The following is a 22,562-nucleotide window of genomic DNA, read 5'->3' on the forward strand; positions in this document are numbered from 1 at the left end:
ACAATCTTCTGCCAGGATGAGGTAGATGTTTGTTGTACAATATTTGTTGTTTCTTTTTGTCTATAGTTTGGGTTTTGTATAGTGTCCAATATTGTTGTTTCTTAGGCCACTGAGTTTTGTGTCATCACTTACAACAGTGATTTAATTTAATTTTTGTAAATCTGTTGACAATAAACAACTTTAATTTACTGTACTTGGACTCTGAAACTCTTTTATGAAATGTTTTTGTATAGTAGGCCTAAGGTGTGTGTTTGTATTTGTATATAAAAAAACAATTACACTAATTATATTCCAAAACACAATTACAATATCATACTATAAGCACAATTACAGTATCATACTACAGTAGAGCAGTTTTATCATAAAACATAATTACAGTAAAGGTATTGTAAATGCAATAAAAAGTCTATAGGCTCCATGAGAGCCACTCCACCATATTAATGAAGCAATTGTTCAGAGTGGATAGTTTAATCAAAGATTACTTTTTTTTTGTTATCTTTAACAACAACAACAAAACTTTGTAACCCTATTCTGATCATTTAAATTTGATTGAAGTGGTACAGTCAAAATTGCTGATGGAAGACAGGCGCAATTTTCCACCCATGCTGTTTATCTGAAGGAGGAACATTCATGGATGTATTATGGGAACGTTATGTAAAACACGACGTGACGTATCTGACGGAGGAAACGTTATATAACACACACACACACACACACACACACACACACACACACACACACACACACACACACACACACCGCACGTATCCTTGTTTATCTTTTTTACAGTAGGCTACAGTCCAAGTAGGTGGGATTCCTAGAAACCCATTTGCCAGCTGCAGTCCATCGCGCTCTCTCATTGGCTGAGCTCGTCTAATAAATAACGGTTTCATGTGAGGGAACTGCAGACCGCTGGACTACTCGACTCACTATTGACCGTCACTCAACTCTTTTTTACGCCAGAGGATTTATAGGCTACATGTAATTTTTGCGTCCTGTGTGTTAATATTTGAATTAGCTTTTGGGGATGACAAGTAAAATGAGGTTTGTTCGGTCTCTGGTGAAGGCGGCTGCGCTGGCCAACGTGCCCAAACACGTCGATCATTTCTCCAAGTTCTCCCCCTCTCCTCTTTCAATGAAGCAGTTCCTGGATTTCGGTGAGTATCTGTTGTCAACATGTTTACTATATGCCATACGAACTACTAAAATTGCATCTATCCCTGAAGTTGAAATTATTCTTTGTAGGGCTGCAACTGTAACGTTTTTTTTCATTAGATGATTAGTTGTTTGGTCTATATAAAATGTCAAAACATTGTGAAAAATGTTGATCAGCGCTTTTCCAAAGCCCAAAATTACGTCCTTGAATGTCTTGTATTGTTTACAACTCAAATATATTCAGTTTACTGTCATAGAGGAGTGAAGACACCAGAAAATATTCACATTTAAGAAGCTGGAATCAGAGAAGTTTTACTTTTTTGACAAAAAATGACTCAAACCGATTAATCGACTATCAAAACAATTGTTGATTAATTTAATAGTTGAAGATTATTGATTAATCTTTGCAGCACTAATTATTTCTATAATCTCTGCATTGTGCAGTTTAGTCATTGTGACAGTGGTCAGCAATCAGAAAGGGCGCTGAGACAGAGGAAGAGCAGTCCTGGAATAAAATGTGTCCAAATGCGTCTCATTGGCTTAATTTCCCCATGTCACCTCATCACTGAAGGAAAACAAGGTGTTAATTAACAAGCTGTCAGCCTTCTGGGAGTGAGGTTTGGTGATTCCCAGTGTGCGGTGATGATGGTGGTCACATTGCTGTTGCTGCTCCTGTAATGCAGTCAATGGAGATGACAAAGTTGACAATTAGTGACAACAAAAGATGCTAACTTTTGTTAGGGACTGTCTACAAATTATTAGGAGGAGACAAGAAGTGGTGGGAAGGGTACCTCTTTTTTTAGACTGAAAGTAGGGCAGTCTGACTTTTTTGGAAGAGCAGGGGAGGTTCTTTTTTTTTTCTTGTTACAAATGTAAAGGAACTGTGTCCATGCTCGGTATATGAAAACCATCTAGGCCAAAATGTAATACTACACTTGCATATACATACTGTACCAGTACAAAGTATTTGCACATACATGCATGCATAACGTGAAAATGTGTATGTCAGTATGTTGACATACACAGTATGTGTGCATTTGGGATGGTGGTTGGGGAGGATGGTAAGATCACACAAACACTGGACTTTCACTCAGTAGGGTCAGTCAGGGTTTGCATTGTGTCTGAAACCAAAAGTCAATTTATTCAGGTTCACATCAGCCTACGAAGTAAACCACGCCATACCCCTTAGGACCTTAGCAAAAGTTAGCAAACAAGTTGTTCTGTACGGATTAGAAAAATAAAAGTGGAACTACTTTAGCATAATGTTATTGAATGATGGCCATTTCCGCTACAGCGTCGTCTTTTACGGTAACGTTACCGTAAAAGACGACGCTACATAGTACCATAGTAGATAAAACACCACAGACATTTAAGTAATGTAGTTAGTAAACTACATTACTTAAACACATGTAAAGGTGCTTCAGTGGATTTTTAACGCTCAAAAGCCGACTGAACTTGCAACTGTGGGTGGGGTGTCCTCCAGATAGTATCATAGGCTAGCTAATGTTACTGTTAGGTGATGCTATGCCGGTATTGCAAACGCGTTTGATGGATCCAAACAATAGTGTGACCATTGTCATAAAAAAAATGCTCTAATCAATGCTTTAATTGCGGTTATACAAAATAACTTTTGTAAGTTTTTTTGCTTGAATTCACATTGGATTGTAATCCTCTTCTGTTCTATTCTCCAGGTTCAACCAATGCCTGTGAACGCACATCGTTTGTTTTCCTTCGCCAGGAGCTTCCTGTCCGTTTGTCCAACATCATGAAGGAGATCAATGTGCTGCCGGACCGGCTGCTGGCTACGCCCTCCGTCCAGTTGCTCCAGAGCTGGTGAGGCATAGAGATAAAGCACAGAATACTTACTGAAGGATTGACTGATTGATTAAAGGTCCCATGGCATGAACATTTCACTTTATGAGGTTTTTTAACATTAATATGCATTCCCCCAGCCTGCCTATGGTCCCCCAGTGGCTAGAAATGGTGATAGGTGTAAACCGAGCCCTGGGTATCCTGCTCTGCCTTTGAGAAAATGAAAGCTCAGATGGGCCAATCAGGAATCTTCTCCTTATGAGGTCATAAGGAGCAAGATTACCTCCCCTTTCCCTGCTTTCCCCGCCCGGAGATTTTGGCCCACCCATGAGAGAGAGACATCATGGCTTTCAAATGAGCAAAGTGGCAGTTGGTCAAGGCCACACCCCCACCCTCCACCTAGCTCCCCCCCCCTCCCCCTCTCTCCTCCTCAATAGCTACAGACACAGAAATGGCACATTCTAAGGAAAGCTCATTGTGGGACTGGCTCTAGTGGCTGTAATTCTGCACCAAGGCTGAATTTAGGGAAAGAGACTTCAGATACAGTATTAGAGGACCACTAAGGTATATATAAAAGAGACTTCAGATACAGTATTAGGGGACCACTAAGGTATATATAAAAGAGACTTCAGATACAGTATTAGGGGACCACTAAGGTCTATATAAAAGAGACTTCAGATACAGTATTAGGGGACCACTAAGGTCTATATAAAAGAGACTTCAGATACAGTATTAGGGGACCACTAAGGTCTATATAAAAGAGACTTCAGATACAGTATTAGGGGACCACTAAGGTCTATATAAAAGAGACTTCAGATACAGTATTATTAGGGGACCACTAAGGTCTATATAAAGAGACTTCAGATTAGTATTAGGGACATAAGGTCTATATAAAAGAGACTTCAGATACAGTATTAGGGGACCACTAAGGTATATATAAAAGAGTCTTCAGATACAGTATTAGGGGACCACTAAGGTATATATAAAAGAGACTTCAGATACAGTATTAGGGGACCACTAAGGTCTATATAAAAGAGACTTCAGATACAGTATTAGGGGACCACTAAGGTATATATAAAAGAGTCTTCAGATACAGTATTAGGGGACCACTAAGGTCTATATAAAAGAGTCTTCAGATACAGTATTAGGGGACCACTAAGGCCTATATAAAAGAGACTTCAGATACAGTATTAGGGGACCACTAAGATCTATATAAAAGAGACTTCAGATACAGTATTAGGGGACCACTAAGGTATATATAAAAGAGTCTTCAGATACAGTATTAGGGGACCACTAAGGCCTATATAAAAGAGACTTCAGATACAGTATTAGGGGACCACTAAGATCTATATAAAAGAGACTTCAGATACAGTATTAGGGGACCACTAAGGCCTATATAAAAGAGACTTCAGATACAGTATTAGGGGACCACTAAGGTCTATATAAAAGAGACTTCAGATACAGTATTAGGGGACCACTAAGGCCTATATAAAAGAGACTTCAGATACAGTATTAGGGGACCACTAAGGTCTATATAAAAGAGACTTCAGATACAGTATTAGGGGACCACTAAGGCCTATATAAAAGAGACTTCAGATACAGTATTAGGGGACCACTAAGGTCTATATAAAAGAGACTTCAGATACAGTATTAGGGGACCACTAAGGTATATATAAAAGAGACTTCAGATACAGTATTAGGGGACCACTAAGGTATATATAAAAGAGACTTCAGATACAGTATTAGGGGACCACTAAGGTCTATCTAAAAGCATCCAAAGAGCACCATGTCATGGGACCTTTAACAGATTGACTGGTGACGGAGTTCCTGACTTGTTTACTGACAGACCTTACGTGTCACTACCTCCTGTGAAGAACTAAAAGACTTATGTCATAGAGCCCCCTACTTAAGTAAATATGCTGTTAACTGACATTTCATTTTCTTTTTCCAAAAGGAGCTTAGTTTAATACAGTAAATGTGCAAGTGAAAAAAGTAGATTCAACATCCAACTTTGGAGATTTTCATGTTTTCACTTCACTGTTCTCTGACCCTTCTCACGTGTGAAACACTTTCAAAAGTTTGTTCCTGGAAGTAGCCCTGTTTCTAGTAGGTACTACAGGATGCTTTTGGTGACAAAGAACATAAGAAGTTATTTATTTCACAGGCAAATTGATTTTTCAAATCTTAGAGATTCGATTTTAATTCTAACTTGGTCATTCTTCCTTGTTGTTTTTTCTTCTTTTTGTTATGTATTGTATTACTTAGAGAAACACCTTTAAAACTCTTTCAAAACTTTCTTTTTTTCTGCAGAGTATGTCCTCATTGTCTAACGTTAATCCAGTTGCTATTAATATCAGGCCAACACCGCACCATGGGCCCAGATATAATCAGTTACAGCATTACATTACAAAGCAGGGAAAGGAGGAGGAGGAGGAGGGAGGGGGGCTGAACTTTGTCCCATTTCCCTGGCTGCTTGTTGTTCCAGCTGAAGGGAACAGCACGTTCAGATCTGCAGCTTCACTGTTGAATGACAAACAAAGTCAGACTTTCAGCGTGACTCATAAGAAGATAGTTACTGTAGAAGATTCTGAAAGGTTGTACTCCGGTAATGACATGGACACTTTCACAGAATGTTGCTTTATAAAAAAAACAAAGTAACGTTTTGGGCATGAACTGCCATTCTGCAGGTCACATTTGACTTGATGATGCAAAAGGAAAATTATCTGCTTATATTTACAGTATTTTCAACATTTTGAGGCTAATTCAAGATGTGTTGGCTTCTAATGTTGCTGATCTTGGGAAGTTTGGCACATACAGGAATGCACAGAAAGGTTGTTTTAGGCATTTAAAACTGACATGATCTTGCAATATTAAGTTATAGAACATAGAAACATAACAGGACTAGCTGAGTGAAATAAGAGAATGATTATGAGACGGTGCTCTATGACTTTCGTGACTCGTGGTGTTTGAAAGTGTCCACCGATGGAAATGCGATAGTGTGATGTGATATTTTACAGACCCAGAAGGTGGTTTACCAACACTTATTGCTGACGTTCTGAAGGTATTTACAGAAACCAGCTGACTGACTCTAACTGAGATGACCCACCCCATGCTGCTGCTCGTGATCTGCTAGGAGGTGGCACCTTAACTTCTTCGAATCACGTCACCCCACGGACATGTCAGGGCTGTTGATGGATGGCGGTGTTTACTTTCTCCTCTCAGTCTCCTCCTCCTGCTTCTCTCTATGTTTTTCTGTCTCATTCGCCCAGTGGAATGTTCTGCTAATACTACCAGGCTGCAGCAAGGTTATTGTGTGCATGTGTATGCCTACTATCTCCTGTGAAAGCAGGCATGCTCGATAGTCTGTGGCTCAACAGTGTTTGTGTTCTCTCAGGTACATCCAGAGCCTGATGGAGATCCTGGAGTTTCTGGATAAGAACCCTGATGACAACAGAGTCCTTGAGATGTGAGCGTAGCACACCTATCTAAAAGCAAAACAGGACTGATGTGGATTCAGTGTCTGTAATGGGCCAGTTCTCAACAGTACTGAGTACCGGCACTTATGATTTTTGTCCACATGAGGACCCTTAATTCTAATTGTTATTAACATTAATGTTAATATGCTGATATTTATACCAAATTAGGCTATATATTATGATTTGCTGGGGAAACCAACAATTATATGTAACATCAGACATTCAGCACACCCGTGTAGCCTGAATGGAATGATCCTTTGTTTCATAACCACATTTTCAGACACTGCAACGATTCAACTGTGAAATTTGCAGTCAAATCAGGCTTCTTAGATCGAATCTTTGACTAGTCAACTGTTTGGGGTTACCCCAAGATATACACACTAATTTAAATACATATATCTGAGACACATGCAATGATCATTTCATGAAACTGATAAATTAGGGTATTGGCACCTTTTTTGGTCCAGTTCAGACACTGATAGCATTGCTTTCACTTTATTCTTTTCCTCTAACCTAATATGTGCCTTCTTCCTCTCCTCTTCTTTCTGTCACCCTCCTCGGCCCACCAATCCCAGGTTTGTGGAGGTGTTGGAGGCCATTAGGAACCGGCACAACGATGTGGTCCCCACCATGGCTCAGGGAATCATTGAGTACAAAGACACTTTTGGCCAGCAGGACGCTGTTACTGACCACAACATCCAGTACTTCCTGGATCGCTTCTACACCAGCCGCATCTCCATCCGCATGCTCATCAACCAGCACAGTGAGCTGCCACACACACACACACACACACACACACACACACACACACACACACACACACACACACACACACACACACACACACACACACACACACACACACACACACACACACACACACACACACACACACACACACACACACACACACACACACACACACTCAAAACTGCCAGCCTGTGAAGTGGGGTGACGTTGTCAAAAGTAACGGTACTGGTTTTTTTGCAACATTTTCTTTGAAGCATCGTATGTATTACAATTACATTCCAAGATATAGTGTCCTTACTCTCACACAGAGTCTTTGGATCACAATAAAATCTGTTTTACTATTGTGAGTCCATTCAGCTTTCAGATAACGCACATAGCTAACGTTAATGAACAATTCCAGATACTCTATCACATTTTTATTCTCTATGACCTAGTGTAGTAATGACAGTAGTAGTCTACTGTCATTACTAAACATTCCAGTTAGTGGGCTTATTTGCTAGTTAACAACCACTAAGGAAAAATCCACCAAATAGATGCCCCCTTAGGATACGGGAATCAGGTGATGTCTCGGCAAATTTTACATACAGTTTAGCAACAAAACAAAATGCTCAGGGAACATTACAATGTTTTTTTATGTTGGTTTTGCGCAGTATGCATCCCCACTAACCTGGAAAAATTTTTAAACGGTAACTGTAATACAACGTGTCGGGGGAATACAGCATCTCCGGCAGCGGTGATTCAAAGGCAGAGGGGTCGCAAAATCTTTGACCATAAGTGACCATTTTGGATGAAAGGTTGGAGCTGGGGAGGATGATGAGGATAAGTCAGTGTCTCTATGGTTTCAATTGCGTGGCTGCCCTCAGCTAATTGCTAAAGAGGGAAGAGTCACCAATTTTCAGCATTTTTGATTGAGGCCATAAACTCATTATGAAAATGTTTACTGAGATAATAAATCAAGTGAGAAGCAGGGTCCTTTTCTCATAGACGTCAATAGAAACAGACTTTTTTTGAGCCATTAGAATCGCCCTCTACTGGAAATGAGATTGAATGCAGGTTTAAGGCCCTTCAGCATTGGCTTTACTTTTCAGACCTGGAAGTTGCTGCTTGGTAACACCTAACCACATGACCAGAAATCAATGATCACACTGTCGGTGTAAACAGCATATAGCTCATAAACTGCTAGTACTCTATTTAATGTCATTACTGCTACTAGTAGTGGTAGTGTAGCGATAACTATGTCCTCTTTCTCTGCTTTCTCACAGCTCTTGTCTTCAACGGTAACACAAACCCCGCCCACCCCAACACCATTGGCTGTATCGACTCCATGTGTGATGTGACAGAGGTTGTGCGAGGTAAGAAGGAGTAGAGAGAGAGAGAGAGAGAGAGAGAGAGAGAGAGAGGCTGTCACAGGTGGTTTTGAACAGTGGTAATTAGGTTTACCAGCTGACATGACGTTCTCATTACAGTCACATGATGTTCTCATTACAGTCACATGATAATCGTTTATTTAGACATGCGTTAATATGGCATGTGACTCCAGTAAATACAGATTGAAGTATTGAAGGAATTCACAAAATAGAAAAGAAAACTTTTGTTTATGTAGGTTATTTCGTAGTTCTTAAGTTGCAGCTTTATATGATACAAGGCTGCATTTCCAACCAGAGCCCCCAGGCCCCTGAGTGCCCCACATTCACTGCATTTTAGTTGGCTTGTAATTTAATTCTTATAATGCTAATCTGTTTTCCAAATTTGGAACAAGAAACTCTCTTTCTTGTACAGTTCATCTGATACTGTCAAGGCTGGATTAATCTATTATGCTGGATTTCCACATGCAGCTTAAATAACGACATTCCCTAAGAGAACAGTGTAATGAGTAAAGACCACTGACGGTGGTGAAAGTACCGCTCTCCCCGCTTCTCTCGTGAATACACACATGCTGTATTTAAAATTCTGTGCAAATTAAAAGAACGTGATTTTCCTAAAGCCTACTTTATGATACATCTCTGTATGACAGGAATGTTAATAAAAAACAGCTACCTTGGCAGTGGGTGGCCCAGACAGTTGTTATTCCTGGTGAGTTTTTATACATAACGTTATTTGAATTAAACTAAACACAACCTTTTAGGCAGCAAAGTGTGTGACTCAAGGAGAAAACTCACCGAATAGTTTGTGATAGGCCAGATAGATACTGATTGAAACATATCAACGCTATCTGCTGTGTGTGACTGATTCAGCGGAGTTTCAGTCTGAAAAAAATGCCTGTGGAAACCTAGCGTTTGGGGCTCCAGGGCAACATTTTCCTGTGGGGTCCCTAAGGCGACGTTGAAGGCTTAAAACACCAATGAGCGTGTGTTGCATGCGGGCTGCCAAAGTAGGACACTTGATGATGAAGTGCATTTTTTTTTGTTCTATTCATGTAAGCATTATTCATCAAATAGAGCAGGTTGATAACTAGGACGGAGCTGGTAGGCTGCTCATCCAGTTTGAGTCAGTGTCAGTGTTTGAACAGAAAGAATCAGAGCAGCTGGTTTATAGCCAACACGCTTATCATCCATGCTGTTTATACTGACGATAACCTTGTATTTATCACATCTGTTAATATTTAAGTCAGTTCCATTATGTCTATGCAGGGCAAATAATAGTTGTTTTTGCTTTCTGTCTCTGTCTAGATGCCTATGAGAGTGCTCAGTTGCTGAGTGAGCAGTATTACCTCGGAGCACCAGAGCTGGAGCTGAGGCAGATGAATGGTGAGACACACATGAAACACTGTGACAAAACACACACACAGACAGTTTTTTATCGATGGCTGATATGTCTGTGCATTGAACATTGACCGTTGTTTTTCATTTTTTCCTACCTTAGCCAGCAACAACAAAGAGCCCATCCACATTTCATACATCCCATCTCATCTGTACCACATACTTTTTGAACTCTTCAAGGTAAGAAATAATACTGCATCTGCACACAGACAAAGAAATAAAAACACTATAGGATATCTGCTATACTATATAAAGTAGTATTGGAGCCTCCTCGATAACTTAGAGCCCATTCAGACCAGAAAAGGCAATCTGTTGATTCGCCGCAGGGTTGTGCGCCTGTGGGAGTGTCATCTAAATTGCCCATATGTGACATCCTGTTGTGTTCCTTAACCCCCCAATGTAGCACAAGTAGACTTAATATTTCACAATTACTGTTTTCCATCAGAATATCAGTTTAAGATCTCGACATTTACAAAACAGCCTAAACCCCCATTCAAAGTGAATGCAAAGACCTGACGGTCTGAGGACCGCCGCAGTGTGTGCGCCTCAAAAGGCCACTCTAGTGACTTTGTTTTGCAGTTCCATTAAGTTGGGAGAGACAGCGCTTTTTAAATGGTTAAAATTGTAGCAGCAGAGGCAGACTTTTAGTCCCCATAATGGGTCAAACTCCAAATCCCCTGGATCCTACATTTCCTATGATACCATATTGGCATTAGACCCTCCAGCATGGTGTGAGTGTTTTATCTGATGAGCAGGTGGCACCTTGTGAAGGTGTGGTCTCCAGTTTGGTAATGGTGCCTGTAGTTGTAAAACTGCAAAGATTTATTGATTAGTTGTCAACTGTGAAATTAATCGGCAACTATTTTATTAATTGATTTGAGTCGAGTAGAAACAGTTCTTAACTTAAACTTCTTTACTCCAAAAAATAGTAGATAGTAATCCTTCCTGTACTAAAGCCATGCATAAGTATGTAACACATATTATTTGTACTTTAAGGTGATTATGTGATACTTGTTAAAAAGCTATGGAAAGGAAGGAGAATCAATGCTTTCTTTTTGTCCCCATTCTGAAAAGTGTTTTCACCCTTTGCCCCATTGTTCTTGTTACTTTGACTGTTCAGCTGCTTAATTACGTGACCTAAACTCCATAAACCCTCATTATCATCCCAGATCCATCATCTGTCCAGATACCAACCCCATTCATTGACATAATCAGCTCCTGGCACATCATGCATCTATATTTAGACAAGATTCACTCAGCACACTATTGTTTGATACCTGCAACCTTTGGCCTATTTGCCTGCCATGGACAAACTGAACATGGTTGCTAAGGGTGTAGTGTATGGTCACCCAGTCTATGTTTTATGCTAACAAGGTAAAGAAACTGAGATCTCCACCCTTTCGTAATGATTAAAGCATTAGACCCTCCAGCATGGTGTGAGTGTTTTATCTGATGAGCAGGTGGCACCTTGTAAAGGTGTGGTCTCCAGTTTGGGAATGGTGCCTGTAGTGTAAAACTGCAAAGATGAATTGATTAGTTGTCAACTGTGAAATTGTCTGCAACTATTTTCTTAATTGATTTAAGTAATTTCTTTGAAAAAAAAGTAAAAGGTTCTTACTTTGTCACTCCTCTATGGCAGTAAACTGAATATCTTTGAGTTGTGGACAAAACAAGACATTTGACGACATGATCTGACATTTTATAGACCAAACAACTAATCGATTAGTAAAAGCTATATTAATGCAGTTCATAGTTGCTAAATTGCTAAAACTACAGGAGTCTCAAACCCGCACTTCCAGGCTCAGAAACCGTTTGTTCCACTCAAGCTGTCACCCATCTGAACCTGGCTACCCGCTGAACTTTACTTACCCTCCACCACCCCCCTTAACCCTACTGCCCACATGCACACACGCTCACATCCATAAGTCCCATCAAATCTCACCCATATCATATATATATATATATATATATATACTATATTTGCACAAGTGCATTTACAAATTTGCACGTTTATAATAGAATGTAATTTGCAATAATTCTGAGTCTGTAAATAATGTTGATAATGTTCATAATGTGTTTTTTTATCTACTGTGTATGTGTTTGTTGGAAAGCAATTACCTACATTTTGTTGCATATGTGCCTGCATATTGTGCCAATGACAATAAAATTGAATTCAATTTGAATTGATAAGCTAACTGATGAGCTGAGGAACCTCCCTGTTTCCTCTCTGTAGAACGCCATGAGAGCAACCATTGAGAACCATGAGGCCAGCAGGACCCTCCCACCAATCAAGGTCATGGTCGCTCTTGGTGGAGAGGACCTGTCAATCAAGGTGAGTGACTCTTCTACATACAGAAACAACTCTTAAATCTTCAATCAATTTTAATTGACATGAAAAACGTGAAGTTAGCAGATCAATCGCAGCTTCCGCATTGACTAGAAATGTTGATGTAGGGACGTTACACGTCCTTGACATACATGCTTTTTATTTCTGGTGCATTGCATTTACTTTAGCCCTACAGTACAAACCAGAGTAAAAATCACTTTAACATACCAGAAAGGAAGGACAAAGGGAAGGGCAGTGTGTGTTCTCTCATATGGAAAGTCACATCAGGGAATTCAGATTCTTATGTGTTTATGTTGCAAAAGAGTGCAAGGCGAGCAAATACCATTCATGATGGTAAGAGTGGCTATAAAACCCCAGAATGCATTAGCAAACATTAACACATTAGTTAAGCTTTCTAAAACGTCACAAGTTGAAAGAAAGAACAAGGAAGGCCTTAGTTGAATGCCCCAAATTCTCAAACCAAGAATAGAAACTTAAACTTCTTTACTCCAAAAGAAATAGTAGATAGTAATCCTTCCTGTACTAAAGCCATGCATAAGTATGTAACACACATTATTTGTAATTTAAGGTGATTATGTGATACTTGTTAAAAAAGCTATGGAAAGAAAGCTTTCTTTTTGTCCCCATTCTGAAAAGTGTTTTCACCCTTTGCCCCATTGATCTTGTTACTCTGACTGTTCAGCTGCTTAATTACGTGACCTAAACACTGACCATAAACCCTCATTATCATCCCAGATCCATCATCTGTCCAGATACCAACCCCATTCATTGACATAATCAGCTCCTGGCACATCATGCATCTATATTTAGACAGTATTCACTCAGCATACTATTATACAGGGTTACTAATGGTGGAGTTACACACTCACATGTACAGTACAACAAGTCACCCAGTCTATGTTTTATGCTAACAAGGTAAGGTCTCCACCCTTTCGTAATGATTAAAGACAATTTGTCATGCGTCCATAATGGCTGCTGAGCCCTCACCGCTGTGTTTACCTCTCCATAATCTATGTCCCTGTACAGATGAGTGACAGAGGAGGTGGCGTTCCCTTCAGGAAGACCGAGCGTCTGTTCAGCTACATGTACTCCACAGCTCCCAGACCCTCCATAGGAGACAAACACAGAGCCCCACTGGTGAGCAACTCACATACAAACACACACATTTAAAAACAATATAAATACATGAGGAGAGCTAACGTGTGTGTGTATGTATGTGTGTGTGTGTGTGTGTGTGTGTGTGTGTGTGTGTGTGTGTGTGTGTGTGTGTGTGTGTGTGTGTGTGTGTGTGCGTGCGCGCAGGCAGGGTTTGGCTATGGTCTGCCCATCTCTCGTCTCTACGTTCGCTACTTTCAGGGAGAGTTACAGCTCCACTCTATTGAGGGTTATGGCACTGACGCAGTCATACACCTGAAGGTAATATACTGTATACACACACCTGTATGCAACAACATATTGCTTGATATTTGTAGTGATTGAAGGATGGCCTGATTGGGTAATAAGATTGGGACCCCATTCTTTAATATGATAATATTATAAGGAAGGTTTTTCCCCGCCGAACCTAGTGTAGTTGCTCTTGGGGGAATTGTTGGGTCTCTGTAAATTATAGATTGTGGTCTAGACCTACTCAATCTGGAAAGTTTCCTGAGATACTTCTGTTATGATTTGACACTATAAATACAGTTGAATTGAATTGAATTTAAACAGGGCTCAACTAATCCAGGCTAACGCCATGTTAGCCAGATGAAAGTGTACAGTTAAACCTTAAACCAGCTAACTTATTTAAATGCACTTAGAGGACTAATTTGTTAATGTTAAATAGCCATGCCTTCTTATTTTGAAATAAAGGCAACATGAGTGGAGAGTCAAAACAATGACAGCACATTTTTACAGAAGCTGCACAGAATAATTGTAATTTACACTTATTCTATAGTTATGAAATGGATGAATGATAAGGATAACAAAACGCAAAGATTATGTGTTAAAGAAATGTGTTGATTTATAAAAATTTTATTTAAAGGCATAGTTCAACATTTTGGGAATTACACTTATTCACTTTCTTGTCAAGAGATACAGTAGATAAGAAGAACACCACTCTCCCCTCTGTACGGTAAATATGAAGCTACAGACAGCAGCCAGTTAGCTTAGCTTAGCAGGAGTCTCAGCTGGTTGCCTGGCAACTTCACGGTGACGACAAGACTCCAGGAAGTAACTGCTCCTGGCCAAGAAATAGTCTGACACAACACCTGCAAAAGTGCACATTGTTGTTTTTCCGCTTTAGTTTTTGTACGGATTAAACAAATGAGACAAATAATATTAGCTAGTTAGATAAAAGGTGTTAGAGGTCCTGGAAGACAGATTGTGTTACCTTTAGACAGAGCCAGGGTCTGTTTCTAATCTTTATACTAATCTTAGCTAACTGGCTGCTCGCTCCAACTACATATTTAATTTGGTATTGATCTTCTCATCCAGGCTTAGGCCTAGACTCTTGACAAGATAGTGAAACGTATTTGCTAAAATTACGGATTCTTCCTGTAACCAAAACTTTAGTTTTTCAGTATACAAATTAATTTTCATACATTTCTGTGGGTAAAATGAATGTTAATTAAATGGCTAATTGTTCCTTTGTCTTTGGTGCTATGATAACATATTTTAATTTGAAATTACCTTGTTTGCTTATACTACCCCAAACTAGGGGTAGTATATTTATTCTATTCATTAGAAATAATAGTTTGTTTTTCATTTAAAGTGCTCATATTATGCTCATTTTCAGGTTCATAATTGTATTTAGAGGTTATATCAGAATAGGTTTACATGGTTTCATTTTCAAAAAACACCATATTTGTGATGTACTGCACATTGCTGCAGCTCCTCTTTTCACCCTGTGTGTTGAGTTCTCTGTTTTAGCTACAGAGTGAGGCATCTCACTTCTGTTCCATCTTTGCTGGGAGTCGCACATGCTCAGTACCTAGGTAAGGACTACTAGCCAGTCAGAAACAGAGCATGAGGGCGTGCCATGCTAGCAGCTAGGCAAGCATTATGACATGTGTTACAAAGTGACGGAAGTAAAGGCTGGACTATAATAAAGCTGTTTGGAGCAGTTTGTGAACAGTGTTTTTGTTGGGAGATGGTAAGTCCCTCTGGGGTGGATTTGGGGCTTTTTTCACTTTAGACGCCTATTACATGCACAACAAAAGATATATAGCACAATAAAGGAAAAGGAAAAAAGCATAATATGAGCACTTTAAATATCTGGAAGAGCTTAGTAATACAATTGTCAAATAATATTTTAGTTGCTTTTTGTGGGTTGATATAAATGTTACTAATTGGATCTTGGATATCAGCAAATATTGTATCACTGTCCAAAGAATCAATAATAATTGTTAGACTACATTTGAATTGGTCGTGGTTGTTATGTACTGCATTTATTCTATTGAATAGCCTATTATATCATATACAGGTATGTAAGTCCTTACTGTGCAACTGCACAAGCCGGTTTGGGTTTAAGGACTGGTTGGTCAGACAACAGTTCAAAATTAATTTAAAACGAAAACATCCAAGCTTGTGTTAATTAAATGTTATAATCAGATGAATCTTATAAGGTTATCTGTGTACAACGATTAGGGCCCGGGTCTAGAAGGAGGAAAATCAAGTTAGAGTAAGTGAAAAAAAACACCCCTGTCATCATGCATTAAAGGGTATTCTCTGCGTCTGTCTCTAGGCATTGTCTACTGACTCAGTGGAAAGGCTCCCAATTTTTAACAAGACTGCTCTGCGTCACTACAAGCTGAGTTTGGAGGCAGACGATTGGTGTGTTCCCTCCAAGGACCCGCTGGACCTTGCCGTGTACCGCACTGCCAAGTAATTCATTCATGACCTGGCATGACTTTGGACACAACCCTTACAAGTTGACCATAAATGTCCTTCAGAGGCAGGGCACTGTAGGACCTGAACTATTAGCCTGGGAGATGAAGTGACCAAAGGTGGCCAAGGAGACCTGCAATTGCAGAGCGTCAGCGTCCTGATTGTCTGGGAACTTTCTTGATTGGAGCGAGCGTCTTCTTCCTGTATCTACCTCTGCCTTCTTTACATTTGTGCAATAGACAGAGATGATGGTGGATAATCAAAGATGCAGTCATAGAAATCCAAAAATGAGAGAGAGATGGAATTGATAGTAGGGCGGGAAAAGTTGAGGAACATCTCTAATTGTGGACATTATCTGTATCTGTAATATTGGGATTGTGATGTACAAACACATTTCACCCAAATGTCAGGTCTTTAGGTTTGGATATGTCTCCAGAATGTTTTCCTCAGAGACAAAAGTACCTGTGCGTGTTGACTGAGAAGTGTGTGTTTATCTTTTTGCCACAAGAAATCAAACATTTCCTCTTTCTTTGTGTGCCTACTGTTAGTGGAAATACTATGAAAACGTGTGTTGTTTGTACAAATTGACAATAGGTAAAACCTCTCTTGAAATTCCTGTTTTGTGAACAGGTGTTCAGCTGCTTAGTTACTGATAGTAGGATTCAAGATAATTTGGTTAGAGTTAAACATGAACTGTAACATTGTCAAAGGGTTATGTAGACTTCAGTCTTCTGTTGACATTAATATTTATCTATCACTCAGCTTTGGTAAAAGTGTGGAATGTGCAATCAGATTGTTGTTGAAGACCAGTAAGGGGTCCAAACTGCAATGAGTATTTGACTGTGTATGGAAATAATAACTGTTATACTGTATAGTGTGATTCACTGTGTGGATTCACAGATATATGTAACCCAGACATTGTGTTATTGTGTCATTTGAAGTGTTATCTATTTTATATTTGAAGTGAATTGTTCTTATTGTAGGACTTATATTTTTTATAAAGATAAATTTCCTGAAATTAATTTAACTTCTGTCCTGGTTATATTTATGTGAATTCAGTTCTGCTGATTCAGGGTTTGTGGTAGCAGGTTCCTGGTAACCTTCCTGACACAGAGTGTGTGTGTGTGTGTGTGTGTGTGTGTGTGTGTGTGTGTGTGTGTGTGTGTGTGTGTGTGTGTGTGTGTGTGTGTGTGTGAGTGCGTGCATACATTTTTCTTCCGTATACGTTCTTCTCTTCTTTCTTCTGACCTAGAATAGCTCACAACAGTACAGGTGGGACTTTGGCCACCATGCAGGGTGTGTTTGTTGGGATTTCAGTTATCATGCTGCGTGTGTGTGTTTGTGTGTGTGTGTGTGAACATAAATCAAATCCTCTTGCTGAAGTAAAAGAAAAAGTGAAAGATCATAAATAATTGAGTGACAGTTGGGCTGTAGTTATGGTGCTATTGAACAGCAATAAAGTTGTAAAGGATACAGGTTGGGATGAACTTAAAACAAGTCCCTTAACATCTAGCGTAATAAACTAAAGCCTCCACTCTGGCACTGTTAAGGCCTTTTTACAGGTTTTGTCGCACGACAATGTGACGTCAAAATGACGTAGATCTCGCTGGCACGCCAGGATTTAAAGTCTCTATTTTTTTCAGCGGCGCACGACAAAGCAGAAACAGGAAGCATGGACGAGTTCTCTCTTGTAAACTTACTGGGTTAAGATGAGTTCTTTTATGGCTTGATCCGACGAAGTATTCAAAGTGCTTCTCTTCGTCTCATTTGTTGCACGAGGATATTGAATTCACCATATTTATGTGTGGCGTTATTCAAAGGACAAACATTCCACCTTCTTTTTCTTCGTTTCTTTGCAAGCAGGCTCAGAAGCAGCTGTTCTTCCTCATCCATTGACTCCAATATCATCTTAGCCACTGTTGACATTGACGTCAGTGCTGCTGCCAGTTCCGCCATTAGGCTCGTTCGAGATGAACTGCGCCTCGCCTGTAAAGTAGACGAGAGCAGGCGGCAGCAGCAAGGGGCGGTGACAAAAGTCCGCTCTCAAGTCGGACAGTTTTCCAGCTGACTCCAGCAGCCTTCAGGCTGAACAGGAAGTGACAGAAACACGGTGGTCCGATTCCGATTTAATAAAATGTTATCAGACCCCTATATCAGCTCCTACACAGTCTCCAGTTGTTTTTATTATGACAAAGTAGCTGTCAAAATTCTCTACATGCGATCTGTTGCTGATTTTAATAAACAACAGACTGTAGATGATCCGTAATCTGAACAGATTTAGTCTCTCTGACTTTTAAACACAACTATCAGCCACACAACATGTGTTCTGTACAGAATAAGCTTTTAAATCAGACAAATCACAGTTAAAATTCCTCCGATTGAAAATCAATAAAAAGTTTATATAAAACGTCATCATGTTGAGTCGATTCTGAACCAATCAGCTGTTTGATCAGCTGAGAGGCCGGCGTTTCCCAGCATGCCCTGGGTCCACCTGCGTCCGCCTGGCTCTTGCAGTTGGTGAAAAGCAACTGCGCTACCTGCGTCTCAGAACTGCGGCCGCCTTGGTCTCGTGAGATTATCGTTGCCCACGTGTGCATGACGTCAAAGCAAGTCGGGATCAAGTCGGACACAAATCTAACCGGCATGCATTGGGCGCCGATCGCCGGTGATCGATTCTGCGCAGATCTGGCTCATCTCGAACGAGCCTATTGTTTACCGTTTTCTTCTTCTTCTAGTCTGTAGAAATAGCAAAGTCGGTAGCTTTTCCTCAGTTGCGACACCTCTGTTCAGGAGAAGACTGCAACTAGTGTCGTGACCGCCACGCACGCGCGAGTATAAATAGTTACGGCGCTACCATGACGTCACACTGTCGCACAACAGGTCGGGAATGGCGAGTATAATGAACGCAGCACTTTTTGGGTGACGTGTTGATTTAAAGTCAATATCAGTAAAATGAGAATGGATATTAGAATATGTTTAAGTTCAACAGTGTGTGAACCTGCACTAAACATGGCTCACTCTGCTTACCTGCGTGAGGTTGACCAGTGGGGAGTTGAAGTGTCCACGATGGCCTAGATGATTTTCAGAAGTTTTTCCAGTATCACATATTTGCATTCAGTCAAAACAACGTCCAAAATGTTATCATAATAAGTCTACTGAAATGAAGACATGACAAAAAGGCTGTCTGTTTTTATTTGTGTGATTATTTGGTGAGCAGCGACCCCATGTGGTGAGGGTGAGGTTTACAATGACTTTTTTGTTGTTGTCTATTTTTAGTTTACAAACTTAAATGTATTTAGTAAATGTCCTTTACATTCATACTGTTTCAGAGAAAAACACTTCTCAAAACATTTCAATTAAATACTTTCACAGCAACCACAAACCAAATTACTTTAACCATTGACAACCATTCCTTTTTAACATACTGTACCTGAATGCACTTACTGTATACACGGGACAGTCAACACTTCTTGAATATTGGCTTTTGTTATCTGCTTCGCTTGCCTCTTGTTGGATTATTTGTGGGCACTTTTTTGCGAGCCTATGGTGTAATATACCTTTATTTAAGAAGCCCCTGTGAGGGACAGTAAGTGGACAGTCTGCAGGCAGATAACCCCTCTCATCTGCTCTATGATGAACTGTGGCAAATGGGCACCTCATACCTCAGGTATTACCTGGGTACTATTTAGATGTAAGATATATTAAAAGTAATAATAGAGAATTTCCTTTTTTCTTAAAAAAAGAAGTAGGCTACTAAATAATTTCTGGTTTTGTTATTCTAATTATTCTAAAATTCTAAACACTAGCTTAATTTCCAAACACAATATCAATACATGCAAATGCAAATAAAAAATGAATACAATTTTTTTTTGCTGTCTAATGCCTGATGCTTTTTACAAACTGTGGACTGACTTGACTTGTGAAACAGAAAAAGCATGGATGGTGCATATAACATTAACAATGGCTCTGTTCTATTCAAGTGTCCCAGTAAAGGCTTGGTTATACTAGTGCGCAACACCGTGTGTGGGCCTCCATAGATGGCGCGTGCACTACGAGCATGCACAGAGACATTTATGCTCAATGCATTGTTCGTTGAAGTATTCTCCGAAACACCGGAGGGCGTACAAACAAAATAATCTGTGAATAAGCAAGAAGTAGTAGAGAAGTAACTGTCAATATAAAATATAAAATGGACCAACAGATCCCGTGTCTCTAGACGGAGACCAGTGAAGGATATTAGAAGCACTTTTCCGGTGATGGCTGAGCATTACTGCGCAGCCTCCAACTGAGAGACGACGTAAATGTGACGTGAGCAACGTGTCTGAAAGTTGTAAGTCTTCTGGTAGCTGTGCCAAGAGAAATCTCAATCATTCCAAATCTTGCAGAGACGGAGAGCGTAGGTATATGTAAGGAGATAACATGAGCACAGGCTAATTATTGTTAACTAAAATGCTAGTTAACATTAGTAATTAAACTTAATACAGCTATTGTAAGTCGAAACTGCCTGCAAGCTTCTCCTGTACTATACGGTAATTCCTCTACTATGCGACAGTAAATTGTGTCGTTATGAATCGTTAACCACACTACAATCGTTAGACTATTTTAAAATTTTAAAACGTCTGCTACGGAGCCGTAACGTGAGATACAAGGTAATGGAGTCTTTTATACATTGTTGTGTTTCTTTAGAAATAAACAACGGACAAATAGTCTTTAAACGCTTCAGATGTAAAGTTATTTGCTGTCAAAGTGACGTCAAAATGAATGGCAGTCAATGGAATGCTAACGGCGGGTTATCGTTTGGTAGCATCAAAATGGCGCCATAGGAGGTTTGAGTTCTGAAGCGAGGCTTACCCCCTTGGTAATAATGGATAATGCTAACGCTAATGGTTGTAATTCACCATGTGTTCTATTAATACAACATGGTATGTATGCTGTAAAGCCTGTAACGTGGATGAGAGATGAAGCCGTGGATATGTTATTAAGAGAAGCTCTGTTCACGAAGCTGCAGGCTAACCTTAGTAGCTAGCGCTAGCTAGTAGCTAGCTCGCCATAATAATTACATCTCCTTGGTTGTCTAAATACATCCATTATTTATTTAGATAAGCATGTAAACGATCAGGAACAACGAAAACACAATGTTTAACGTTAGTCAATATTTTATACAATGAAACGGCGAGTTCATGTCTCTTGTAAGAGACACGGCAGAGAAGCTCATGAATGAACATGTTGGTACCAGTTGCTACGACAACACAAACTGGTGCCAAAGAACTTCTAATATATCAAGAAGTTCCACTCCCTCGTTACTTCCGGCTTCTGAACTGGTTGCAGTTCCACCAGAGTTCCATATAGGGGGCGCTCACAGGCCAGTGCAGAATGAATGGGGCTCTATGGAGCTACACCCCTCAAAACCCACTTTTCTCAGGATATAATTTTTTGTCTAGTAATTTGAATGTTGCATTCGAAAGGGGAGGCTAAAAAAATACACACTGTTGTGTGTTAGATTTTTTTAAAGTCACTTTTTTGTTCTAAAAAGCCTTTTAAAATGTCAATGACGTCATACACATATACGGCCAGAGATACTGCTTTACGGCAAGCTCTGAGTCGCTTCCTTTGTTCTCTCGAGGCATCGACAACACAGCTAACAGGTTAGGCTCTCCCTGTTAATACATGTGCTAGAAAGAGGTTTGCTAATGTTTTAAAGACCACACCGAAATATTCACTCTGATATTCAGGTTCTGCTTCGGATGCCGTCAAGCGGGATCTCCGATCGTAATCACTCCTTCACTGACCAATCAGCATTCATTAGCAGAATGCTAACGTGTTATGGGCAACAACGACTCACCCTGTAAGAAATCAAAAGGACATAAGTACTCGTTCATTCAACTTTCGACCTATAACCCATGTTGAACTTGCAAAAACTACAATCAAATCTGAGGTTTCTCAACGACAATCAGGCGAAAGAGACAAATTTAGCCGTCTAGCTCCATAGAGTCCCATTCATTTTGCACTGGACCGCGATCACCCCCAGTGGAACTCTGGTGGAACTGCAACCAAAATCTGGTACAATGGGGCTGAATAGGGAGTGGAATGGCTTTCCGTAGACCGGCTTTGCTGGTGCTAGTGCACATGTCCATCATGACGTCATAGGCCAGGCAACGCGGAAGGTTGCTGTATCCAGTTCTCTTAATACATCCATGGGTAGATGGCACAACAAGAGCCAGATTCTGTCCATGGTTTCTGCCAGTTAAAATTATTTTTTTTCCTGTCATTGTTGGGTCTCTGTAATTTATAGAATGTGGTCTAGATCTACTCTTTCTGCTATGATTAGACAGAATAAATAAAATTGTACTGATTCAATTAAAGTAAGCAAGCAGCTACAAAAGGCACATGACACAAATG

General features: G+C 40.0%; 1 protein-coding gene across 3 annotated transcripts; it reads left to right on the forward strand.

Annotated features, from left to right (window-relative positions):
- The first annotated feature begins 892 nt into the window (after positions 1–892).
- On the forward strand, positions 893–17,185 carry LOC120574291 (pyruvate dehydrogenase (acetyl-transferring) kinase isozyme 2, mitochondrial-like). Of its 3 annotated transcripts, none has more exons than XM_039824591.1 (11): positions 893–1,157; positions 2,847–2,988; positions 6,362–6,433; positions 7,019–7,206; positions 8,456–8,545; positions 9,863–9,940; positions 10,056–10,132; positions 12,186–12,284; positions 13,326–13,436; positions 13,602–13,715; positions 16,021–17,185. In XM_039824591.1, exons 1-11 carry the CDS (start codon positions 1,028–1,030, stop codon positions 16,162–16,164), a joined length of 1,245 nt encoding a protein of 414 aa, XP_039680525.1. In that variant the 5' UTR covers positions 893–1,027; the 3' UTR covers positions 16,165–17,185. The 3 variants fall into 3 exon arrangements, with proteins under 3 accessions (XP_039680525.1, XP_039680526.1, XP_039680528.1); XM_039824592.1 differs by having other exon boundaries at positions 13,606–13,715; positions 16,021–16,159; XM_039824594.1 differs by lacking the exons at positions 13,326–13,436; positions 13,602–13,715; positions 16,021–17,185 and adding an exon at positions 13,035–13,291.
- The last annotated feature ends 5,377 nt before the right edge of the window (positions 17,186–22,562 follow it).

The sequence above is a fragment of the Perca fluviatilis genome, chromosome 15 (genome assembly GCF_010015445.1).
Source record: "Perca fluviatilis chromosome 15, GENO_Pfluv_1.0, whole genome shotgun sequence".
In the NCBI taxonomy this organism is placed as follows: Eukaryota; Metazoa; Chordata; class Actinopteri; order Perciformes; family Percidae; genus Perca; species Perca fluviatilis.

Coding starts and splice junctions, on each gene's coding strand:
- LOC120574291 (XM_039824591.1), top strand. CDS start 1,028: ATGACAAGTAAAATGAGGTTTGTTCGGTCTCTGGTGAAGGCGGCTGCG. Junction 2,989..6,361: donor GTCCAGTTGCTCCAGAGCTG/GTGAGGCATAGA, acceptor GTGTTCTCTCAG/GTACATCCAGAGCCTGATGG. Junction 6,434..7,018: donor GACAACAGAGTCCTTGAGAT/GTGAGCGTAGCA, acceptor CACCAATCCCAG/GTTTGTGGAGGTGTTGGAGG.